Here is a 25,412-nt window from a genome sequence, read left to right as displayed (position 1 = left end):
TGACAGAAAAAAACAATTCACTGACACAATTCTCTGACACCTTTGGATCTGAATTTTGGAGGTCAGAATGGTTTGAACTGATAGTCTGGGCTCTAAACAGATTTGCCAACCCCATTTCTGTGTGTTTCTGATGATAAGAGAGGGAACCAGAGTAACTTCTTTTATTTCTGACAGAATTTGCAGCAGTAGAAGTAAATCCAGTGAAATTTGCCCACTTTGCCTTTTTTCACATTGAGGGAAAACCAAGATCAAGAAACCTTTTTAAAATCCTTAAAATTCTGGTTTTGTCATATAGTTTCACATATTACCTCATACTAAGGAAAATAATTTAACAGAAATCGCAATGTAACGTGTTTGACTTTTTGGAAAATGAGAAATAAATCCCAGTCTTCAGTCTCTTTTATTTGGTACTTAGTGGCAAGGTAGTCAATCTTCCACAGCTTCATTTATTTTCCTTATTTACAAAAGAGTTACAAAGCAAACCAGGACAGTTTTAAAGGGAAACCATTCCAGCTGTTGGGATCAACACAGAAGGAAGACAAAGCACAAAAGACAAGGGACAAGGGAATGGGTCTGTGGGTATTTGGTAAATCTTGGGGCAGAGAGAAGCCAAGTCCTTGGCTGTGTTTGTACCACACTGCCAGGGCCAGAGCCTTGTGTGCTGCAGTATCAGGGATTCACCAGGTTTCCTTTCACAATTATCCCCCATGCTTTCTCTTTGCAATAACTTAGTGCTCTCTAATAAGGATGGCAGTTCCCTGTGTGTCCCACCAGGCTGTCACTGCTCTCTCAGCTCCTGCACTGTCCAGTGATCACACAGCATTCCAAGACAATTCTGATACAGGAAGCACTTGTTCTTAGTATCTCTGTAAAGAAATTAGAATTTAATCAGTAGCATGACACACACTCCCCAGTATGCTTCCTATTAAAATAATCTGTATCTAATCAAACTACATTTTTATATATTTCTTTTCTTAGTTTGTGCTGCTTCTGAGTGCTCACTCACCAAGAGCTTTGGAAGATGCATTTCATGCAAATAACTGAAAGCATTACCACTGTGTGCACACAAACTGAAACAGCTTGGGAAATATTTGAAAACATTTCAGCAGGGTCTGTAACATTCCTGAAGAAAACACCTGCACAGTGAAAGGTGGCTCTAGGCTTTCTGTTAGCTCACATCTTTACTTAGTGACAAACACTAGCAATTTAGTGATGATTTGTATTCAGTACCAGGAGGGGTGATATAATTAATATGCAGAGTATGTAATTAATATGCAGAGTATGTAATTAATATGCAGAGGGATGTGATGGATGCGTACCCGGTACTGTCTGGCCTCTGGATAAACTGGATAAGGCAAATCCTTCCTGGGATAGTCAAACTCCTCCCGCTGGCCTCGGGACTGAGGGAAATAATCTGATGCTGGTTCTGCTGTCCTTAGAGGCTGATCATACATGGGACTGTGCAAAAGAGAAAAAGTTATTAAACCTTATAATATACTGCAAATTGCACAAAGGGATAGTTTAAACTCAAAAATAAAAATATTAAAGCTCACTACTGGATGCACAGCACTGGGGCAATAACATCTAAAAGGTCTTTTAAGTTCATTTTACTGTCAAACCCTCATCCTGCAAACAGAGAAGACTGAATTTATAGAAGCAGCTTTCTCTTTAAGCTTTTTTTTTTTTTTTACAACAAACAATGCCACAGTACCTAATTTTCTATATTCCTACAATCATTTTCAAAGCATTTTAAATCTACCATAACTATCCCTTCAACATTTCTATTGAAAAAGCCAGCCCTCCTTGAGGACTGAAGCATCAGCCAGCTGCAGGCTGTCTGCAGCAGAGCCCTGCTGTGTGAGGAGACTGCTGTGCTCTCACTGAGCTGCACCCTGGCAAACAAGTTCTCTGCAGAAGTTGCAGTCACAGCTGCAGCAGTTGGTGCTGAGGGGGATTCAAGTGAGGAAGCACAAGCAGAAAACTGGGATTCTAAACAGGAATGAAATCAATGCCTCTGGGATTAGAGGAAAACCAGAGAAGCCTCTGGATAAAGAAGTATTTTAGGGTTTGTATGTGAATAATCCAGTCAAAAGCTTTGCCATTTACTGGACCTTTGTTGCTTGCTGTGCCACTGGCAAAGCTGCAAAGTCATTGTGAGTCTCCAAAGCAGGGTACAAAGTGAGAATGAGCACAAAAGACAAAAAATACCAGCATACCTGTAATCCCGCCTTTGATTTGGGATTGAGGCATCATTGAAATCTTCTCTTTTCAGTACAACTTTTGGAATTTGTCCAACCCAGGCATCCTGTGTGTAGGGGATCAGGTGGTTACACAGAGAAAAATGACAACAAATTAGAATAACCAGCTCTCCAGGTACAGAATGTTAGAAGGTATAAACCAGTTTTTCACTTACAAAATACAATGTCTAGGCTACAACTCACAGTCTGGGGTGTGAGAAAACCCTAAATTCTGCAGCTCTCACCCGAAAAGATTCCTTTTACAAAGGGTTTTCTTCCCTACCAAACTGCAGGATTGGGTCTGATTCACACCTTGGGAACAACAGCATCAGCAGGACTAAATGTGAATTAGTTAAAAATTGAACAGCACCATCTCCTGGTAAAGGCAGGCTCAGACCTGCTGCATTGCCAAGCTATTGATACTCTACAGATGGATTTAGCAGAAAATCCTGTAGCAGTCTAGATTATTTTCTCCCTTTTCTCAGACAGCCTGCAATGTCTCCTTCTCACACCCTGTGTGTTCCTTAATATGTAAAATAATCCCTTGAAGTATCAAATGAGAAAATGAACACACACACACAAATTCCCTTTCAGTGATTCTTTGTATTTTATATTGATTTTTTAATGGTATTTATCCATCTTTTCTCTTGACTCCCACTAGTTCAAGCCATGATCTCTACTACATCTTGTCTAATGGAGAAAACTGGCACAGCAGAGCATGATCTCTTTTTAAAGCTGCTCTTCTAACTGGCCAAAAACGGCAATAGTTGTTTGAACATCCTGTAAAATAATCCCTAGCTCTTTGTTTTCTCCTATGCAAATTGATGAACAGTTTCACCTTCTCACTTGCATTCAGCTGATCTTGGAAATCAGATGCTAGGAGACTTTAAACTCAAATTCCCTTTTTTTATTTTTTTGCTATTGCCATTGCATTGTGCTGAATCCCCACGGGCTGGGGGCTGTGCTGTGCCCCTGTGCCATCTCTTACCTCAGGTGGCTGATGGTGCCCCTGCCCTGGGCTGGCAGCTGTGTCAGTGCTGAATGCAGGGTTCTGCTGTGCTCCACTGGATGGGGCCTTTGGCTGCTTCCTGGGGGAACAATGGCAGTTCAGAGCATTGGCAATGCTCAGGGTCCTGACAGATGTTTTCTGTGCTGCAGATTGGTTCAACAGCCATGTCAGAGCTTTAGATGTCCTATGGCAATGGCTGTACAAGAGCTGGGTATTATTACAGCTTTTCTATGTCAGAGCAAGTGCCAGTGACACACTTCTGGGGCTCAGTGACAGAAGAAAAAACCCATATTGTCTGTGTACTTGGGAGAGGTGTCACTGGGAAAAAGTGATGAAAGCAAAAAGCAGCTCAAATTGCCAATATCTGAGACCCAAGAGTGAGAGGAATTGTATTTAAACACCAATCCTCTTGTCAAGTTATCAGTCTTACTCCTTTTTTTTTTTAACTTGTGGAAAAAAATCCCTAAGAGCAAATAAATCAGAAACACACATTTGGTGGTGTTGAATTTAAGTAGTAAATGTACTTATCAATCTTTAAAGCTTGCCTGGTGAGCCCTAAAGAAAAGCAATGACTGAGAGTGAGGAGGTGAAATGCTGAGCAAGTGCTGAGTGCTCAGGTAAGATGCTTTGAGTTAGTTTTAAATTGTATAAATAGTATTTTGGCAGTATGGTAGCCTTGTGCTTTTAAACATCCAGAGGTTAAAAATTAACCAGAATACCAGACTTCTTTTGCTGAACTTCCATTTTGAGTACAAAACTCCTTGTAAGTGCACCCAGAGTCACTTACCCATCTTTTTTCGTTCTCAAGCAGCAGACAGCAGAAAATATTACAACCACTATGATAACCAGTGCCGCTCCAGGAAGAGTGGCCACTAAAATGAAATCCAGAGTGTTCCAAAGGTGGTTACATTTGGGGCCCATGTACCAGTACTCCATCCAGCCTGTTCTGTAGTAATTACATCTGCAAATAAAAAATACTCACTTTCAGAATCAGCATTTTAAATCAAAAGTAAGCAATACCAAAAAAGTACAATATTCTGCTGTATAATTATTTATTATTCAACACTTCAGGGGCCAAGAGTTTCACTATTTTTCCTGTTTGTTCAAAGGTGTTTTTTAATCTTAGTTACACCCATCTGTTTCCAGATTTGATGTAAAAGCACTTTGCCAGGCTCTGAGAAACCAAGTCCAAGCTGGTATTTCAGGAGTCCAAGATAAGGAGCTGTGATGGGAACAGGGTGCAGCACCCAAGTCATGGCCTGGCTCAGGTCAAAGATCTCTTTGGCAGAGCTGCTGAGTGCAAGGGAAACCTCACATTTCTGGCTGTCATTATGATATTGATTTTTTTAAAGGGAAAAAATCCCAACTACATAATGGAAAATAGAACATTAGGATATCTAAATTTTTTTTTAACTCAAAAGAAAGTTTGATCGACCTGAGAAAAAAATGAACTTGTGATTACACAGCTCATTCAGTTCTAAAGTAAAATAGTTGAGAGAACAGCAAATATAAAGGGCTACAGTGATTACCTGCATTAGGAATTACATGGCCCACACAGATATTTAAAAAGAAAACACTATGCCCAAATCCCAGATTTGATGCTTTGTACCAGAGCTATAAATTTATGCAGATTGTGAATGAAGATCAACATTTATTTTCATGGATCACTTTGGAGGATCTAAATTTATTTCATAATTTAGAATATGTTTGACATTTACATGGTGCATATTTAAACAAACAAACCAAGCCCACACACTACCTGCAAAAAGGTTCTTCATTTTTACACAGACAAGAAATATTTTTAGGACAGAATTCATCTGTATTACCCAGACAGGCCCCAAACTCCTCAACTCCACTGCAGTTGGCTGTGAATTAAAACAAAACAAGTATTTAATGCAATTATACAGTAACATACTGTCAGTGGGCTGTGTTGCTAATTACACCAGAAATTTATGCTTCAGATGTACTCTGTAGATGACACTAAATCTTTCTTTCCTGTGACTTGTCCCTGGAAAATTTTGAACCTATTTGAGAAATGAAAATTTACCAGCTTAAATTACTTTACCCTGAACGTGTACCCATCTTCCAGTTGGCCAGGAAATTGTATGGCTTGTGTTGTTATGGTTTTTATCTCATAATGATAAGTGTGCTTGTGTCTGAATTCCACTATATATCTGGCTTGTTGACAAGGACTAAAAGTCATGAGACTCATTAGAGAGAGACTCATTAGAGATTCCAAATTTCCATTATAATCCAAATTAGAAGCTTTTTGTGTGTTCTGCAATGGGATTATTCCTTGGCTTAGCCTACAGAAGGATCTGCTTTGCATTAATGTTGGTTCTCCTCTATCTCTTTTGCTGTGTAAACACTGGGCTGTAAATGATGTTCCAGAATCTGAGTGTTTCCAGTATTTCACAGGTGTTTGGCTGAACAGAACTCCCTCAGCAGCCTGAACCATCCCCAAACACCAGCCCGTTTGGCACTCCCACCCCACATCCTTTGTTACCTGTTCTCTCCTGCTCAGCACTCAGACCCAGAAAAGTCCCCAAACTGCCACCAGAGCCAAATCCCATTGGGCACAACAGTCCCAGGGAGAGCAGCCACGTTTGGAATGAAGCCAAACTGGCCCAGATCCCTGAGTGACCCCTCTGAACCCAGCAGGCAACCCCTGGAGCAGCTGCAATGTCACTGTCACTGTCACTGTCAGATGGACTTGCCACCAGAGCCAGCTCCTCACTGGTGCATTAGGAGCCACAGGAACTGTGCTGGGAGCAGCCTGCACTGAAAAGAGATGGAAACCTCCTTCCTTTCCAGTGTCCCTCTAATCCAGCCCTTGGTGCTTATCAGAGATAAATCTGATTGCAGTGACCAAGGCTTGTCCCAGTCCATTTACACACCCTGCATGCTCTTCTCTCAAGAGTCACCAGCACTGGAATGTTCTCCAAAAAAACCTAACTACAGGTTGTGTGTTATGGCTGGAAACACAGGACAGTGAAAAATCCCAAGCAGCACTTGGCATGGTTCATCTGGGAGATAAGCAATGTTTTTAGCTACCCCTCTGATCTGTAACACAATTACAATTCTTTTAGCAATAATACAAAAACCACTAAGGCAGCAGAAAATCACCAGTTGTGATTCTGCTGGGAGAGAGGGAGTGTGTGCCCTTTGCTATTAATGCTGAATATTCCATGTGATAAAGGAACTCACTGCTGAGCCCTTCCAAATTCTGTGGTCTACATAAATGCCAAGTTAGCCTTCAAGTGGTAACTTTCTTTTGCAAATGGAAGTTTAGAGTAGCATTTAAAAATTTCTCAGATCACAAACCAAAACTCTTATTAGAAAAATAATAACTGCAGCTGGTTCACATCACCCTGGGCTTAGGGACACCCAATTACAAGTAACTGGTAGCTACCAGATAGAGAACAGGGATGTTAAAATAAATACATTTATCAGTAAAATATGTGGGAAATCTTCTCATAAAATAATTGCAGGCCAATACTGGTCTAACAGAACCAGAAACAATTTCATTACTTCAGTACTCACTTAAAATAACTTTTCTAACCAGTGCATTCTGGTTGTCATGCTCTTAATTATTGATGATTTTCTCCCTGTATCAAAAAAAAATCTAAGAACACTTGCTATTAAAAAGTGTATGATTTTTTTTTTAACCCATATAACAAGTGTTTTTTTCCCCACTGAAAAAAAGAACCAAACAATTTAACTCATTTAAAAATACCCTTCTGAAATTCAGAGACTGACTCAACATGATCCCAAGCCACCAGGGTACTGAGTTTCAGCTGTAATTAATTCATATGGCTGTAACCTCTTCCCTGTGCCACCAAGCACAGGACAGCAGCTGTCTCACCAAGGTTCTCACATCTGCATTGTTTTGCTGTTATCTGAAACAAAGGCAGCCCAAAGCCTGAGGAGAATTCGCAGGCAGCAGATGGACTTCCCAGCAATCTGGGAATACTTCAGGCAGCAAATCCCCCCCAAGGCACTGCAGTGCCCCAGCAGAGGACACGGCCCCGTCCCTGCCCCAAAGCCACAAAGCAGAACTGCAGCACTCTTACGTTGCAGAGTTTCACCCAGCGAGGGGCTGGCCAGGAGCAGGACACACAGCAGCTCCTTCAGAAAGGACATCCTGGGCCTGTTCCTCCAGACTCTGCCAGCAGAATGAGCTTCCCTTGCTGTTGCTGTGGATTGTGGATTTTGAGCTTGTTTTACAGCATCCTTCTCTATAAAGAATTACTAATTAACTTAAAACTGATACAACTTCCTGATAACTTACCCAGCATATTTTCCTGTATAAAACAAGGTAGTTCCATAAAAATATCTCATTAATCTTGCCGTTTCTGAATTTTTGTAATCAGATGTGGGGTATTCATTTAATGACAAATTTCAACACACTAAGGTGCCTGTCAGGAGCCTCTCTCTTCTCCCTTTAGGCTGATGTTACCTGTACAGATAACAAACTTGGACTATTTGCAGACAATTTCCTGGAACAGACACTGTTTTAAAAGACAAAGCCATGGTCCTGAAGCTGTCAAAGATGGATGTGATAGGAAGGAGGGAATCCTGTAATTGGATGCATCTACCATTAAGTTTTGTCAATTCATTTTTCCTTTTTCTGAGAAAAGAATAGAAAATACCTACATGGCAAGGATGAGTGATGACAGAAACTCACACCTTAGCACACCTCATCTTTTTTCTTTATTATTTAAAGAGTCCTTAAGAATTCTCAACATTCACTGCACAGGAAGATCCTGACTCTGTGGTCACCCCAAACACTACCCAGGTTACACCCAAAGTTTGTGGAGTTTCACTGCATTGAGGCTGAAGTTAGGACCAGCCTTGCTCTTAGCACAGGGCTTTCAGAACTAATCCATAACTGATAAAATCCCAGCGTGGAGTGCCTAGTTTGACAGGAGCTGCCTGCTTATGTAAACATGCCAAGCACAGTTACATTAACAGCAAAAGGTAAACTTTAACCTTTGCTTTTCAAAGGATAAATAATGATCTCTAAAAATCAATGCCTAGCAAATTCTTGAAAGAATACTGCTTTGGCTAAAGCCCAACACTTTATTACAGCAGTAGATAAGAGATTCTCAGTCCTGCCAGAAGATTGCTTTACAACAGACCACAACAAAGAAATTAATATTTACCTCAGTGAAAGAAATTGCACAATCCTTCTTCAGATGTGAGGCACAAGTGTGAAGCAGCAGCTCCTGCAGATGCTCATCCTCCTGCTGCCAGGGAGTTCCCTCTGGCTCCAGCTGCTCAGTGGGAGCCTCACTGCTGAACAAACACCTGGACCTGGCCTCTCAGCTTTGGTTCAGGGATGCAGAAATGCAATGGGCAGTTTTTCCTGGGGTGAGATGTTCTAATGAGGCAGGTTAGAAACCCCAAACTCTTGACTTGGCTCCATCACTGGCTTTTATTGCATGCAGAGGTTTGGACGTGGCCTGAGGAAGGGCTGCAGAGGCTGAGGGGCAGTTTCTGTTTCCAGTGCCCACTTGGGTAACAGCAAATAAACCCAGAGCCAGCAGACCTGAGCAGCTGAGAGCTCTGCACTGCACAGCACACCCATTTCCTCCTCTTATTGTTTGAGTTTCTGGAACTCAGCACAATCAAGTGCCAAGTTATTCCTTCTGCAACAACATCCAGGCTCATTTCATTTCTTCAAAGAGAGGAATATAAGTAAACCTAAGTTACTGACCAAAATTAATGGTGGAAGATGGAACTGCTCATGATCTTTAATCTTAATTCGGATCTGGTTTCAGACCAGTCTCTCCTCCTGCAGCACTGCAGGAGCTCTGAAGTGACACAGACTGAGCACAAGCACTGGGTTCCCCAAGCACTGGGGTCAGGACTGCTACAAATAGAGGCCAGAAAAGGTTACCAAGGCTTGAATCCATGACAGGCTCAGTTTACACCTATTCCCTGCTCACAGCAGTGGAATTCCCTTCAGCTGTTGCAGCAAAATCCATCTCCTGTGTCTGGAAACAAAAGGACAAAGAGTAACTGCACCTTGGAGGGGGTTTGCCTCTGCCCAGGGTCTCCCTGGGTGTGTTCTCTGCCTCTGCTCCACGACAAAAGCACAGACAGACACACTGACTTCTGCAATGGCTTCCATCACAGCCCTCCCTGGCTGCAGCTTGCCATCAGCACACAGCTGAGCTTGGCTGCTGGGAATCCTGCACTTGAAATAAAAACCACACACAATGCAGTGCCTAATCTTTGTGCTTTTTAAAAAGTATTGGCTTTGTAGAACCCCACTTTCTTTTGGATTTAAAATGTTTTCAGCTTTTCACTGTAATACTCCAAACTTTCACAACAAGGTAAGATTGCTGCATTCCAATTCCTTTCCAGTACCTCCCAAGCTGTTCCAGAATCACAGGGACAATGTGCCATTAAAAGAGCCCCATCACTCATTCACACAGCTCTCCTATTGAGTAATTCACTCTTTATCTTACACGTGGATTACATAATTTATGACCCTTGCTTGGCAAATTACTTAATCTGGAGGACTGGCACAGTCACACTGAGACAAACACATTTACCACCTGCTTCCTTCCCGAACACTGTCACTCCTCCAGCATGGATAAAACTTTAGTTTTTCCATGTCCTGAACTCCACCATTCTTAAAAAAAACTCCCAAGAGAAGGAAATGGAAGCACTTCTCAAAATTCAGGCCACTGAGCATTGATCTGTTGTGTTGCTTCAGGGATTTGTTCCAGGAATGTTTCAGTACTTCAGGGGTTAAGTTTTTCCCCCAACATTAATAAACCAAGTGTGACTTAGTCATTAGAAATGAAGTCTTAAGTACTTGAAAGGGAAGGAATTGACAATTTTCCTACAGATAAAAACAACAGACAAAAATTAAACTTAGTTTTTAAAAAGTATCTTATCACCCTTTATTGCCAGGTGCCTCACAGTGATATGACAAAATAAAGTATCACAATCAGTTTTATGTAAATAAAAAATTAATATCAACAAGCTCCAAATCTCTCTATATCGAATACAATCAACCATAAATAAAACCCCCATGCATTAAAGCTATTTCTGTATTATAAAATACCATGTGACCCCATTCTTTAAGACATCGATTTTTTCACAAATATATAACTTATATAAAAATTACAATATACATTCTTACTTTTATGTGACTGTATTATTGCATTGTGAAATAAACTTAAGTGACTCTTAAGGATACATTTGAGAGGCATTTCAAAGTGTTTCACTATAAATTAATAAAACCATGTCTCACAATAAAACTTTTCCCATGTTTTATATTAACTTTTCAGTGTAACAGATTTGTCTGTTGGGTCTGAAATCTTCAAGAGCCCAAGTCAGGCACGTGGTTACCCAGGATTCACAAGAGTGGCATCATCCAGATCTGAGTTTGCTTTTTTAAAGCCATTGCATAGCACCTTTACTAGAAATTACTAATACAGACACGTGGCTACAGCTCCTTGCAGTCAGGAGTAAAGTATTAAAGTATTAAATAACCCTGGAGGTTCAGATGTCTGAGCTGAAAGCAGAGAACACACCCAGCCAGAATACAAAACTTTCCATCCTTTTCTCCCACTTTCTTTGGCTGCAGTTAGGGAAGGGTTGTCTTTAGCTGTCCCTGTTTCACAACCAAAACCTTCTAACTTTAACCCCACTGTGTGGGAATAATAAACAAAAACTGGTGATACAAATGAAACAAACAGAAAATTACCCTGCCTTGAGGAGAAAGAGAAATCTCAGCTGATGAAAAAACTAAATTAGAAAGTGACAGTAAGATCAGCAGCATCACCATCGACCTTACAGCCCATTTTCTCCCACCCCTGCCCTGGGCAGGGACCTTCCCTATCCCAGGCTGCTCCAAGGCCGGCCCTGGGCACTGCCAGGGATGGGGCAGCCCCTGCAAACCTGAGCTGGAACAATCCTGTGCTGCTCCCTCCTCTCACCCACCAAGCTATGGCACAGCCCAGGGGCTCCTTTCTGTGAGCCACAGAGCTGCATCCCTGCTGTGCTGTCCATCAGCGTGGGAGGAACACCCAGCTCACGTTATGGTGTTTGACTCTGAGGTTTGGCTCCATGGCAGTGCTGCCCTGAGGAGCCATGAGAGCCTGACATGCAGCCCCAGGACAGCTGTGGGCACAGGGCCATGCACAGCAGGGCTGCCATGGAGCTCCTGCCCAGCCCAAGGCCAGCAGAACCCAGCCAGCCCCACCTGCACCCCAGACATTCCACGAGTGGAGATGCCCTCAGTGCCTGGGCAGGGCAGGGCAGTTCTGGCCCCAGGGACACTCGGGCTGTGTCCCAGGGCTGCTCCCCTGGCAGTGCTGGCTCACAACAGCAACCCTGCAGCTCCTCTGCTCCCACCACACCAACCCCTGGGCACAGCTTTTCATTATGGCCTGAAAAATCTCACCACAGTGAACTCCTGCAAGATCCAAGCAAATCTGCATCATCTCACCTCTCCTGTTGACTTGCTGTGCTAGCACATCACTCAAAGTTAGAATTTAACAATTTAGGAGTAGAGCAGATGGCTTTTCCTTCATGTTTTTATCCACAATGTTATCCAAGGGAGACAGATAATACAATTTCTGGCATTCAGTCATGCACTTGAAAATGATAATTTCTTCACAATTTTCACTTATGTCTTCATCTGTTTCCCTGGAAATGGTATATGAAGCCCAGCCATCTAATTTTTCTACTCCTCTCTCTGTGATGAAACACTAAATGTGTCATATCCAGGAGCTCTCTGAAGATTGATTTAATATCCTCTGATTGCTGCCTGAATTCTGACAGTTGCCTGGGCCTTTAAGAGATTATTAAAGAAACAAAAGACATTAAATCCTGTCAGCTGTCCCAGGCAATTTCCACTAATAGAATTCTTTTAAACTTCATATTTTCTGACTTCACCTTGTTGTAACAAGAACCAACACTTCCTGAAATTTGGATTTTAAAATATCAATTTGCTTCTGACCCATCCTAAAAGCTTTTTTTCTTTTGCTCATTCATCATTTGTGCCTTCTGCACATTCCATCCTCACAACTTTGCTGATCCCACAGGGACACCAGGAATTCTGCCTGTATTTCACTGGTCATTTGACTTGGCATCAGCAGCCTTGGAGAAGGAATCAGGTTGTGAAATTTCTTCTTCTGGAGAGCAGGAGCCAATATCCCATCACATCCCAGTGCTGGGAACAGCAGCAGTTCAGGCTTTAGCCTTCCATCCACACCATCTGCTCTCTCTTGCTTCCCCCTCAATTTCACAGCAAAGCCCATATTGTCCTTAATTGAAAGGCAACAGAATGAAGAGAAATGGAGGATGAACAGGGATATGCACCATGATAAATGCAGTGTTTGAAAGTTTCATCCTAGGAAACTTAATTTCTAATACCATTCTCAGGGAAAAACACAGAATTTCACAGAAATCCTAAAAGTCAATGAGATATTGCATACAAACTTGTGGATGAAAAAGTTGGCTGCCTACTACTTCTGCATTTTTACTGTGAGCAGTTTAAACCTTGAAACTACAAATCTCCAACTTCCTAAACATTCCTAATGGATTTTATATCAATTCAGTATCAGTTTCATGGATTAAGCAATTCAAACACAGCTCTTCCAAGGATCAGAAGTAGGTGAAAGCTGATGCACAGTCTAGAAAGGAAGTTTAGAGATCAGTTGTGGGTTTTTGCCCAACTTCAGAGACATCTGAACACAGCAGAGGTGTGCAGGACAAGGAGTTGTTTCCATTCACCTTTGTGAAAGAGGCAAACAGTACCAAATTATTTTGTAATGAAAAAAGTGACTCTTTTACACAAGCTTAAAGCCAATGCTGTTCACATGACACAAGCACAGAGATTTTAAGGATACTCAGAGAGCAGGAACTTGCACTTCATTCCAGAGCTGAAAGATAAAAGACAAAGAAGCCTCTGCAAACCCCATCCCTCACATTCTTCATTCAGATCAAGGAACATCTGAGCCAAAGCAGAAATACGTTTGCATTTTCAAATATCCTTTGTGAAGTGACATTTATTAGCAAGTTTGGCACAGAGAAGCCCCACTGGGAGAAGACACTGACAAATCTTGTTTTTGCAGTGTCTCACTAATGACACTGAGTGAATTCCCACTGCTTATATGGAGTCAGGAACAAAATAAGCACTAAACAGAATCATGTAAGTCAATAATACAAATTGGAGATAAGAAAGTATCTGATGAAATTATACCTCACAGAGTATGCATTGTAAAGATTATTCTTTCCCTTCTTCCCTCCCCCTTATCTGTAACATTTTGCATTTTGTAAAGCAGACTTGGCTTAGCTCCTGGTGCTGTACATGTCCACATCTTCGGGGTTGGACTGGCCATGGTCTGCAAGTTTTGGATCAGGCTTAAATTTTGATTTCTTCACTGTTCCTGTTAGAGATAGTGAAAAAATATGGTTAAAAAAGTATGCTTATACTTGAGCTGGAAGGAAAAAAGCTTAGTGACACATGTTGAGAATTTCTGTACCACCAAACACTTAGAAAAGATCAAAATCTGCCTGCTCCAGTTCCAAGTGTGTTAAGGAGGATGAGGGCAGGTTGGAGCACTGAGCACAACAGCAGGGGATGGAGAGCAGGACCTCTTCTCACTCTCCAACACCACCTCCTGCCCCAGCAGAGTGAGAGCAGGAATTGTGATGCTTTGCCCAACACAAGGAAAGGAAGGGAAAGTTTGAGGCATGGAAAATTTCCCTGGTGTTTCTTGTCCAGGAGCCGATGCCACAACCAACCCTGCCAGATCTCCCTGCAGCTGCTGCCAGATGGCAAATGCACACGAGCACTCTCACCTGCTTTCACTTCTGAGCTCCCAACAAGCACAAAGAGAGCTCAGTGAGCCCCTGGAGCCTCCCACTCACTGAAGGAGAGAGCACAGCACACATTTAATGCTGCTGCAATTCCAGAGCACTGGGGGATATGAAGGAGCTTTTCTGGGGCTGCGCCTCCTGCTCCTGACCTGCTGCTTTTCCAGCTGCATCACTTGATCCAACAAAGGGTGTTACATTCTCCTGAAAGCTTTGCCCCACTTGGACTGAGAAAATAAACATCTCTGGCAACACAGATTCGTTTAGGGCAGGGATATTTTTGGCTGTATTAAGGACATGAACTAATTCCACCTATGAAAGCAACGACAGATCTATAAACACAAACCCAATAAAGACAGTTTGGCCTGGAGCAAGTGCAAAAACAGATCAAAGCATTCCACAAACTAAATCAGAAAAAATTCAAGTGCAAAGCAAAGATGTGAATGCAAACTACAGTGAAAATAAAGGAAAAAAAATACTAAAACCCTCATCCAAGTATGTTCTGCTTGCTTTCCAGAAAAATAAATAATTTCTGGTAACAGTTCCTTCCTTCCAAGTGATTTCCTTCCAACAAACAAAATTCAGTAATTGCCCTTACAAAAGGGAACAATACTTTAAAATAAATTTAGTTCTCCTTTAATAGGTAATTCCACTGTTTTCTCTTAAAAATTGGACTCCCAAATTTCTGTCTGTTGAACAGGCTGTTGTGTGATCCAGGTGATTATCTCAAGCACTTAAGGTGCACCAGGAACCACTGCAGAAAACCCAGCACAATGAATCCCAATGCTTCATTTCTCAATTACACACCCCTCTTTCATTCCACTATGGATCCTCTCTGCACTGGTAGCACAGGCTAAAAGTAATGAAATCCATTTGAGACTTCAATTTTCTAATAATAATCCAAATTAAACCTTTTTGTATGACTTGCATTTGGATTATTCCTTATTTTGGCCATTGAAAGAACCTGGTCTGCATCAATATTGGTTCTCTGACATTATTGAGAGAGAACAGCAAATATATAATTCTGTTATTATGACAAGGTCCACAGTGAGAAAATTATCACCTCCCTGAGGCTCTGAAATGTGTATTAAATGACAGCATGTAAAATATGCTCTCAAGAATAATATGCACTGACAGCCTGCTCCAGTTTAGAGCAGGAGTAAGTGCAAAATTAAGTCAACTAATTGGATTTGCAAGTTGCCCTGAGATTACACTTGAAATGTTTAATTCACCTGATGAAGGCACTGGATTTTCATTACTCCGACACTTTACTGGGGAAGATTCAGTTCTGTTAAATGATCCTGACTCAACAGCAGACTCAGGTTTGGCACTAGAAATTCCCTTCTTTTTCTTATCTTCTTGCATAATTGGTTTTGACTCTTGCTGCAGCTGTGAACCAAACATTAATAAAAGAAAGCACATGGGTATATGCTTAATGTGTTATTGCAAAATAAAGCTTTCCAGTCTGGGAGCTTATCTTATGAAATTATTTTCAGATATGACATCATGCAATGATATTCAAGTAGTCAGGTGCACACAAGGGGCACAGCTGGAAAAAGTAAAATTCATGAAACCCCACAGATCAGACAGAATAAATTCATGGAGAAGGGAAATTGCCATGAGTATATCCTTGGGACTGAAGCTGTGGTTTTACCAGAGACCCTCCAAGACCTTCACAAGTTCATTTCCAGGTGAGGAGCCTTTAGCCTTACACAGGACTGAAACAGCCCTGATGTTTACAGAACACTTCCTAGCCCTAGTTAGCAGGGGATGGAAAGATAAATCATGGGTAACCCTAGGAATGAGAAATAATGTGTCCTGGGAAGAGGCTTCACTCAGGGGAAAAAATGGAAAGTTAAGAGAAGTGTCTGAACCACATCAATTCTTGTTTAATGACAGTTATCTGAATCTCATTTTCAAAACTCAGAATTCCATTTGTGCTTTTCAGAAGAAGTAAAGGGTGAGGACTGCATGCCTATGAGCACTGTAAATTTAAAGCAAAATATTTCTACACGTCAATATAACTGAGAAACTGAAATTTTCTTTGAAAAGAGCAATGAAAAACTACTGGTGCAAAGCTGCAGTTTTACTTGGGAAGTGTCAAGGTTTTATAAATTTCCACTTGAGGAAAAAAAACCTTTTGGGTTGGATAAAACCCACATTTAATTCTGGGATTACCAACCCAAATTCCATATGTAATTTACAGAAGGTTCATATTGGCCTCTACTCTCTGCTGGCAAGGCTTCAGCTGTTTAATATGTCCTATTTTGACTGCCTCACTTAAAAACCACACACAAAATCCCCTAAAACAGAGAAAGGAGAGAAACTAGAGGAAATTCTGAGGAGAAGAATTAAGTCAGAGTTAGAAAGTGTGCTCTGTAACCGAAGGTTATAGTGAGGAAGAAAATCAGGTCAAAAACCCTGATAATTCTCCATGTGTAGTAGGTCCCTATAAAGAGGTTACTGACCATTTATTCACTGTGGCTGCCATGAGGACAGGACAAGGAGAAGAAATAAATCAGCCATGGACAATTCATATCAGAGAGTAAATAAAGCAGACTTCCTGCAAGGGCTGCAGAGCAGCAAGCCACTCACACCTACTGGAATCCTGAGTGTCTTTGGTCTAAATTCAGGGGCTGCTTAAGACCAAAGCTTGAATCAAAATGGATCCTTCATGCCAGGATAAAAAAGGAGCTCTAAAGAGAAACTCAATCTTCTCTTTTGCACCCTGCATGCACTGTGGGACTACAGAGGGGATCTCAATATCCACTGATGTGAAAACAATTAAACACTGAAGGGACAAAAAGATCAGACTGGGGTTTGTGCCTTGCTGAACACCATCAATAAACCTTGAACAGCATCAGCAGAAGAGACCACAAATTTCTAAGCTCCCTCTCAAGGTGTGAGGTGTCATGACTTCCCAAGTCCTACCTTGGTGGCAGTTTCCTTGTCTGCCCACAGTGACCTCACAGCCTTGTAGGTCTGGTGACTTGCATAATGTAACTTTTTCCCTGTTACCTATTTTTTAGAAAAGCATAGTTAACAACAGTGTTTAAAATACAAAGACAGACTATTCAAATGAAATCATTCCTGTTTGCATGAGAACATGCTCAACATCCTAAAGCATCGACTTTTCAAGATCTAGTATGTACTTCCCTTACACCAAGCAAATTGTAAATAATGCTTAAACTGGTAGTAGGAATCCACAGGGAACATTTCCATGCTCAACCCACCTACTCCAAATGCAATCAAACCCTGATCAGCAAACAGTGTGCTGGCAATGTTGGCACAATAGATGGAGCACCAGGTTAAAGGATCCAAACTTGTCCCACTGTGTTGGAAATGACCCCAGATAAACCAGAACCTTACCTTGGCAATGACCACTGCCTGAGCTGGGTAACAAACAGCATATCCTACAGCAGTAAGTCCCAATGGATAAGCAATTTTCTTAAATCTAGAACCTGAACAAAGCCAAATATTTTGAATAATTAGACAAAAATGAAATGCAAATAAAGTAGTTGTAGCAATTAAATGCAAAGACAAATAATCCCAAACTAGGTTTTCCAATATTATGAAGAATGAGAAGAATTCTATCATTAGTCTGTCTAGCCCTGCTCTGTCAGCTCTCAGCCAGCTCCTAACAGCAATCAGTAATGTCCCTTCATTTACCAGGAATTGATTTTAGTCCCACAGGCTTTTGCCAATGCTTGAGAAGAGCATTGTGACCCCTGGGACTGTTACAGGCCCCACACCCAGTGATGAAAGCAGGCAGCCCCACCTCTCCTTGTGACCCCTGGGACTGTTACAGGCCCCACACCCAGTGATGAACCCAGGCAGCCCCACCTCTCCTTGCCAGCGCTGCTCCAGCCAGGCCTGACACCGTGATCACAGCGGCTTTGGGAAAGAACTCTGGGGGGGGGTTGTCCAGGTAAACATAAGCATCTAAAAATGGGGAAAAAAAAGACAAAAAGAGGCAGGGCAATTCAGTATTGGTCACTTTATTTCCCACTTAAGAAATAAAGGTGAAAATTTTGATTTTACTGAGAGTTTATAGATGAAATGAGACACATATGTGACTTGCCTACCTTTTCCAAACTGAATTGAATCCGTTATTCCATTTTTAATAAAGTTATAGACAGTCTACAAGGAAAGAAAAACAAAACCAGAAAGTGAAATCTCTGTAAAGGTAGCTGTTCACACATATCTCAGCACAATGAGACAAAGAAATACTGTGTAACTTTAAAAAACCCAAACCAGTGACCTTCTAGAGAGGCTGTGCAGAGATCTACCCTCTTTGTGACAAAAATATAAAAATTTTATATTTTTAAAACTTACATTGGCAACTAAAAATTTTTAAAAAATCTCTCTAATGTAAGCCCCCTTTCAAAACTGAATTCTCATCAACTCTAGAATAGGAAAACACCTGGATGCCAACTGTATAGGAAAACTCAATTATAAAATACAATCTTCTCTTCCCTAGAGGCTTTCCCAGGAAAACCGAAAGAACAACACCGAATTTGTACCACCAGAGGTCACTGCTATTCAGTGGCAGGAACTCACAATGATCAATGGCATTACAAAGTTTGGTATAGATTTATAACAAGAGTATTTCAGTCATGCAGTCACTGACAACATTTTTACAGACCAATGGAATCACAATTTACAGAAAAAATGAAGACACTTTGAATTTTGTTTTCAACTGTTAGGGTCTACAATTTTTGCAAAAGGAAAAGACAAAATTTTCTCTGGCCAGCAGCCAGGGTGAAGCTGCTGTTTCCCAGCAGGTACAAAAGCAGGGACAGGCAGCAGTTCCCTCTCCAGCTGGAACAGGCAGTAACAGAGCTGGAGGAGTTTCTGATGGCTCCTGAGGAACAGCCTGCTGCAACAGACACATGGGATGCATTGTTTGTCTTTTATGTCAGGCACTGCCCCTTGGAAGCAGCTCCTTCTCCATGGACTGCACCTGGAATTCCAGACTCCAAAACACCCTCAAAGTTCTCCCAGCAAGAATTTACCGCTGCTGTAGAAGGAGAGCTCGTTTTTCCATCCAAAATTACCTTATGCAACACAAAGACCTGCCAAAAAAACCCTCCAGGGGGAAGCAAAGGTTTTTCAGTAGTTTAATGGTGAGAGAAGTGCAGGAAAGGCTGGGTGCATCCCTTACCTGGCACCAGCCGAAGTAGCGGCCGGCCGTGCTCCGCAGAGCCGTGAGCTGCTGCTGCAGGGGCCCCGGCTGCTCCTCGATGTAGCGCGACGTCAGCGGGGGGGCGCTGTAAATGGGCAGCTGCACACACAGAGAGAGAGCTAAAGGGACACAGCTCTGATCCCTGAGTGCTGCACACACAGAGAGCTGAGCTAAAGGGACACAGCCCTGCTCCTGTGAGTGCTGCAAACACAGCTGAGCAGCAGGGACACAGCCCTGCTCCCCTGAGTGCTGCACACACAGCTGGGCAAGAGGGACACAGCCCTGCTCCTGTGAGTGCTGCACACACAGCTGAGCAGCAGGGACACAGCCCTGCTCCTGTGAGTGCTGCACACACAGAGAGCTGAGCACCAGGGACACAGCCCTGCCCCTGTGAGTGCTGCACACACAGCTGAGCACCAGGGACACAGCTCTGATCCCTGAGTGCTGCAAACACAGAGAGCTGAGCTAAAGGGACACAGCCCTGCTCCTGTGAGTGCTGCACACACAGAGAGCTGAGCAAGAGGGACACAGCCCTGCCCCTGTGAGTGCTGCACACACAGAGAGCTGAGCAGCAGGGACCCAGCTCTGATCCCTGAGTGCTGCACACACAGAGAGCTGAGCACCAGGGACACAGCTCTGATCCCCTGAGTGCTGCACACACAGAGAGCTGAGCAGCAGGGACACAGCCCTGCTCCTGTGAGTGCTGCACACACAGAGAGCTGAGCAGCAGGGACACAGCTCTGCTCCTGTGAGTGCTGCACACACACAGCTGAGCAGCAGGGACACAGCCCTGCCCCTGTGAGTGCTGAGCACCAGGGACACAGCCCTGCTCCTCAGAGTGCTGCAAACACAGCTGAGCACCAGGGACACAGCCCTGCTCCTGTGAGTGCTGCACACACAGAGAGAGAGCTGAGCACCAGGGACACAGCTCTGCCCCTGTGAGTGCTGCAAACACAGAGAGCTGAGCAGCAGGGACACAGCCCTGCTCCTGTGAGTGCTGAGCACCAGGGACACAGCCCTGCTCCTGTGAGTGCTGCACACACAGCTGAGCACCAGGGACACAGCCCTGCCCCTGTGAGTGCTGCACACACAGAGAGCTGAGCACCAGGGACACAGCCCTGCTCCTGTGAGTGCTGCACACACACAGCTGAGCAGCAGGGACACAGCCCTGCCCCTGTGAGTGCTGAGCACCAGGGACACAGCCCTGCTCCTCAGAGTGCTGCAAACACAGCTGAGCACCAGGGACACAGCCCTGCTCCTGTGAGTGCTGCACACACAGAGAGAGAGCTGAGCACCAGGGACACAGCTCTGCCCCTGTGAGTGCTGCAAACACAGAGAGCTGAGCAGCAGGGACACAGCCCTGCTCCTGTGAGTGCTGAGCACCAGGGACACAGCCCTGCTCCTGTGAGTGCTGCACACACAGCTGAGCACCAGGGACACAGCTCTGCCCCTGTGAGTGCTGCATACACAGAGCTGAGCAGCAGGGACACAGCTCTGCTCCTCTCACACACAGCTGAGCACCAGGGACACAGCTCTGCCCCTGTGAGTGCTGCACACACAGAGAGCTGAGCTAAAGGGACACAGCTCTGCTCCTCTCACACACAGCTGAGCACCAGGGACACAGCTCTGCTCCCATGACTGCTACAAACAAACACAGCTGAGCAGCAGGACACAGCTGTTGAGTGCTGCAGTTCAAGGGAGTTTTCTATGCCTGCAGACCCTCAGTGTTCCCCCTGCAGCACACAAAGCCCCTCTGTGGAATGATGAACTTTCAGAGTTCCAACTGACTCTACTCAAGTGGACTTCACTCTTTGGAAGTGAGAACTGAAACAGTGGTGTGGGTTCTTAGAAGCAGGATTATTCACTATGAAGCAAAGGCATGTGTGTGGAGGTGTGCAATTGCACATTAGAGAAGGACTCATCAGCCAGTATTCTATTTTCACCTTTTCTGACTTCATTTTTGAAATACCATAATAATGAAAATGAGATAAAACCTCACTAATTTAGTATTATAACACTTTGTGTTTTATTTGAGCCATATCACATATTTGCTATCTATTTTAGTTACTGTAATTCAATAGACAGAGCTGCTATTCTGCAGGTTTTTCTGCATTATTTTGAAGACCAAAAAAGAGGAAGATTCATACCTTGTCTGGCTTCACCAGCTGACTTTTTGATTCCTTTTCTGTTGCTGCATATACAGTAATACATATCAATGGCAGCCCAGAAGAAACAGCTGCCAGCTTTGCCACCTGGGACAGAGAGATGAAAACAGGGAGTCTTAATGCTGAAATTAAAATTTCCCATTTTGGATTGATCAAATATGGGATTAAACAAGTCACTTTTAAAGGCAGTTTTAAGCATTATGCCTTTTAGAAATATCTTGACTTATACAAAGATTTTCTCAAATTAAAACGGTAAAGAAAAGGTTGAAGAGCCCTGAACAGTTTTATGTCTAAAATACCAGGAAAAACCAGCAAAGCCACACTGATCTTCCATCACCTGTTAGGGTAAATTCAGCTGTAATTTACTCAGCATGCAGGAACCCCATTTCTGAAGAATTATTAAAGAAAAACTATTTTAACCTATCATAATTCAGACTGCTTATTTCCATACAGCATGCTACAGAACAAGACACCAATTTTCAGTAGACACCAGAAGGAAAAGTGAATTTAAAAATGATAGAGCATGAGAAAGTTGCATTGTTCACTTAAAAAAAATAATGTATTTTTAAAAGCCACAGTGGATTCTGTTCTCAATGTAAAGGAGAAAGCTACACAGGGAATGATCAAAGTGGTCCTGCTCCTGACTGACAGTAATTGCTTTACTTTTGGGTGCCTGCAGACAAACACATAAATGTTTAAAGATCCAAGGAAATAGCTGCACTGGCTAACATTTACACTGGCAGTTATCCCAAGAGGGTTTCACTCTTTTCTACTGAAATCACAAAGAACCAGAGTGAAAGAAAAAGCAACATCACCTTGACTACACTAAAGAAGCTTCACTGCACAGAGCTGTTCCTTATCTAATCACAAGCTGCACTAAAAAACCTCAGTTAGCTAAGTGGTTTTTAGTACTAATTTATTGACATTATTTTCATAAAAGTTTCTTATGAGGCATTATGTATCAAACAACAAAAATCATATATTCTTTAGCTAGAGAAACCAATAAGTATTTTACCTATGAAAACTTCTACAGAAGTTACTGACAATTAAGAAATGGCAGGATCATAATTTTCTATCAAACACTAGGAAAGAAGCCCAGAGAAAAACCCCTGCAACAGGCTGGAGCTGTGGAACAGCCTGGGATTGCATGTTCAGCCACCAGAATGACTCCAGAACATCAGCTGATAACTGAGAAATAAATAAAAATCTTCTTTTTGAGGAACCCAGGAAATTGCTGTGGGTGCAAAAGCCAGGTGACATCTGTGGAGATGAATTCTGCACACACACAGAGGAAAGGTCAGTGGGCAGTAATAAAACATCCCCTGTACCACCACTGCCAAGGTCCTGACCTGCAACACTGAGTACCTGAAGGTTTTTATCCCCAGAAATAAAAAACACACCCAAGACAAACAGACATGGCAATATTTTTGATGAGAAGCCTGAACAGCAATTATTTGCTGAAGAAATGCATGATATGCTCTCTAGCAGAAAATTGTTACAGCTACGCCTCTTAATAGCAGAACTGGAGTAAGACCAATCAAAATATAACAATAAAACTGTCAAATGTACCTAGGTAATTTTGGCTTTAATTCTTTGCATTTCAAACAATCTGCTTCAAAGTCTTGGAATCTTATCAACAATCAAAAATACAGATTCTATTTAAAAAAAAAAAAAAAAAAGTTAAAAAGCTACATCACTCCAAAGAATTCACTATCTTCCACTCAAAAGATGCAGGATACAAACAAAACCATAATAAAACCATATAGTTAATTTATGCTAATCTCCAAGACACTGTTTCCCACTGAAACTGCAAAGTCTGTGTGCTTGCTTCAAGAATTGGAGCAGGAAACTTGCCCTGAAGGCAGGAACTGCCTCAAAACAAAGGGAATCAAAGGGTGGAGTAAATGCAAAAATCTGATGCATGGATTTATATTAAAAAAATATATGAGTACCATAAAATAGGAATCTACTAGCCAGGGCAAAATAAGATTAAAATTTAGCAGCTACCTTGTATCATATTTTCCATTAAAAAATGTTAATTGAAGAATAAAGAGTCACAGATTTACGACTTTCTCCTACCACTCAGATGTCTCACATCCTTTTGCTTTATTTTCCCCACAAGTTACACGAGACATAATCACCAGAAGCTTGCAGGCCAAACCCAGTATCCTAATTCAGGTATGTCTTTAGAAATCTCTGCTGACAACCACCAAAAACTCCCCCACAAATGGAACAGATCCTTCCACTTCACCTCAACTGCCTGACACTCCACGGATTTGGTTTTAGTCTTGGTAAGTGACCCACAGAGCATGAAATCTTAATAAGAATAAAATTCTTATTAATAAATATTTCATAGTTAATAGTAAAGAACACAATTAAAATTATGTCACTTCACTAAAGGTACTGAATCATTCAGATTTGTGAACTAAGCCAACCAAATTACTTCAAGATCACCCAGCCACACAGCAAAGCCAAAGCCAGTTTCTTTTGCCTTAACAAACTAAAGCAAAATGGTTTATTTTAATTTCTGTTCTCATTGGTACCATCCTTTCCTTTCCAGATATATACACTTTTAAAACGCTTTAAAAAAGTAAATATGCAGATTAATGTGAGAGCAACCTATTCATCAATTTGATTGCCAACACTGAAAAACCTGTCTAAATATTTGTGAGAAGGCTTAGATCTTTACATGCACGTTGTTCTGTTTAAAGACACTTATATTCCTATAACTCGCGATATTTTAGATACTTGTAACCCTGTTAGCTCGTAACAGCACGATTTTAACAGCCTTGTTTTGGTGATGTACAGCACCACTAGCACTTTATCGTGTCACTACAAACTATCATCTTGATATTCCTCGAGCTGAAGGTGTTTCGGGGGCTGCGAGTACACGGAGAAGCACCAGAAGAGAAACCCCGCTTTTATTCCCTGTTGCACAATTTAACCAGCTCTCGAATCAGCTCCTTCCCCGCCAAGTCCCACAGCACCAGAGCTCTCCCTGCCCCACTCCGCCGCCTGACCCCGGCTCCCGCGGCACCGAGGGCTCCTTCCCGCCAGCACCGGGGGACCCGCGGGCGGGCCGGGCGCTCCCGGGGGCCGCACGGAGCCGCCCCGGCTGTCCCGAGCCGGCCGAGGAGCAGGAGCGGAGCCCGAGGGGCAGCGGGGCCGCGGGGCCGGGGCAGCGCCGGCCTGAGGGCGGGCGGACACTCACCTTGGCCGCCATGTTGGACAGCGCCGCGTACGGCGCGCGGGAAGGGCCGCGCCGGGCGGGGCCGAGGGGCCGGGGCGGGACCGCGCTCGGGCCGGGCGGGATCGCCCTCAGCCGGCATTGCCCGGGGGCGGGCAGGGATGGATTGCACTCAGCCGGCATTCCCCGGGGGCGGGCAGGGATGGATTCCCCTCTAGCCGGGGAGGGCATGGCCCTGAAGAGGGCAGGGATGGATTGCACTCAGCCGGCATGGCCACAAAGCGGGCAGGGACGGATTCCCCTCAGCCGGCATAGCCCCAAAGCGGGCAGGGACGGATTCCCCTTAGCTGGCATCGCCCCAAAGCGGGCAGGGATGGATTCCCCTCAGCTGGCATCGCCCCAAAGCTGGCAGGGATGGATTTCCCTCAGCCGGCATCGCCCCGAAGGGGGCAGGGACGGATTCCCCTCAGCCGACATGGCCTCAAAGCGGGCAGGGATAGAATCCCCTCAGCCGGGTCGGGCATCGTGCCAAAGCGGGCAGGGATGATCCCGCTCAGCCGGAGCGGGCATCGCCCTCAGCCGGTATGGCCCCTAAGGGGCAGGGATGATCCCGCTCAGCCGGCATGGCCCCAAAGCGGACAGAAATCCCTCTTAACCGCGGCGGGCTCGCCCTAAATCGGGCAGAGATCAGTCTCAGCCGCCATCGCCCTAAGGTGGGCAGGGATCCCCCTCAGCCAGGATCGCGCCCCGATCGGGCGGCATCGCCCTCAGCCGGGATCCCCCT

General features: G+C 43.5%; 2 protein-coding genes across 2 annotated transcripts; both read right to left on the bottom strand.

Annotated features, from left to right (window-relative positions):
* Positions 1-358: 358 nt before the first annotated feature.
* Positions 359-9,997, bottom strand: LOC102069889 (uncharacterized). The gene is made up of 7 exons (XM_074551828.1): positions 7,320-9,997; positions 5,006-5,111; positions 4,034-4,207; positions 3,226-3,325; positions 2,217-2,305; positions 1,320-1,458; positions 359-866 (listed from the first exon to the last, which is right to left on the bottom strand). Exons 1-7 carry the CDS (start codon positions 7,387-7,389, stop codon positions 858-860), a joined length of 687 nt encoding a protein of 228 aa, XP_074407929.1. The 5' UTR covers positions 7,390-9,997; the 3' UTR covers positions 359-857.
* Positions 9,998-13,550: 3,553 nt separating this feature from the next.
* Positions 13,551-24,776, bottom strand: APOOL (apolipoprotein O like). Its single transcript, XM_074551827.1, has 9 exons — positions 24,653-24,776; positions 21,424-21,528; positions 19,256-19,375; positions 18,177-18,231; positions 17,935-18,033; positions 17,461-17,552; positions 17,023-17,109; positions 15,324-15,480; positions 13,551-13,661 (listed from the first exon to the last, which is right to left on the bottom strand). The coding sequence occupies exons 1-9, from the start codon at positions 24,662-24,664 to the stop codon at positions 13,564-13,566; spliced, it is 825 nt and encodes a 274-aa protein (XP_074407928.1). The 5' UTR covers positions 24,665-24,776; the 3' UTR covers positions 13,551-13,563.
* Between the last annotated feature and the right edge of the window lie 636 nt (positions 24,777-25,412).

This window comes from Zonotrichia albicollis, chromosome 14 (genome assembly GCF_047830755.1).
Source record: "Zonotrichia albicollis isolate bZonAlb1 chromosome 14, bZonAlb1.hap1, whole genome shotgun sequence".
NCBI lineage: Eukaryota > Metazoa > Chordata > Aves > Passeriformes > Passerellidae > Zonotrichia > Zonotrichia albicollis.
The sequence above is the reverse complement of the archived record's forward strand: the minus strand, read 5'-3'. Positions and strand labels throughout refer to the sequence as shown.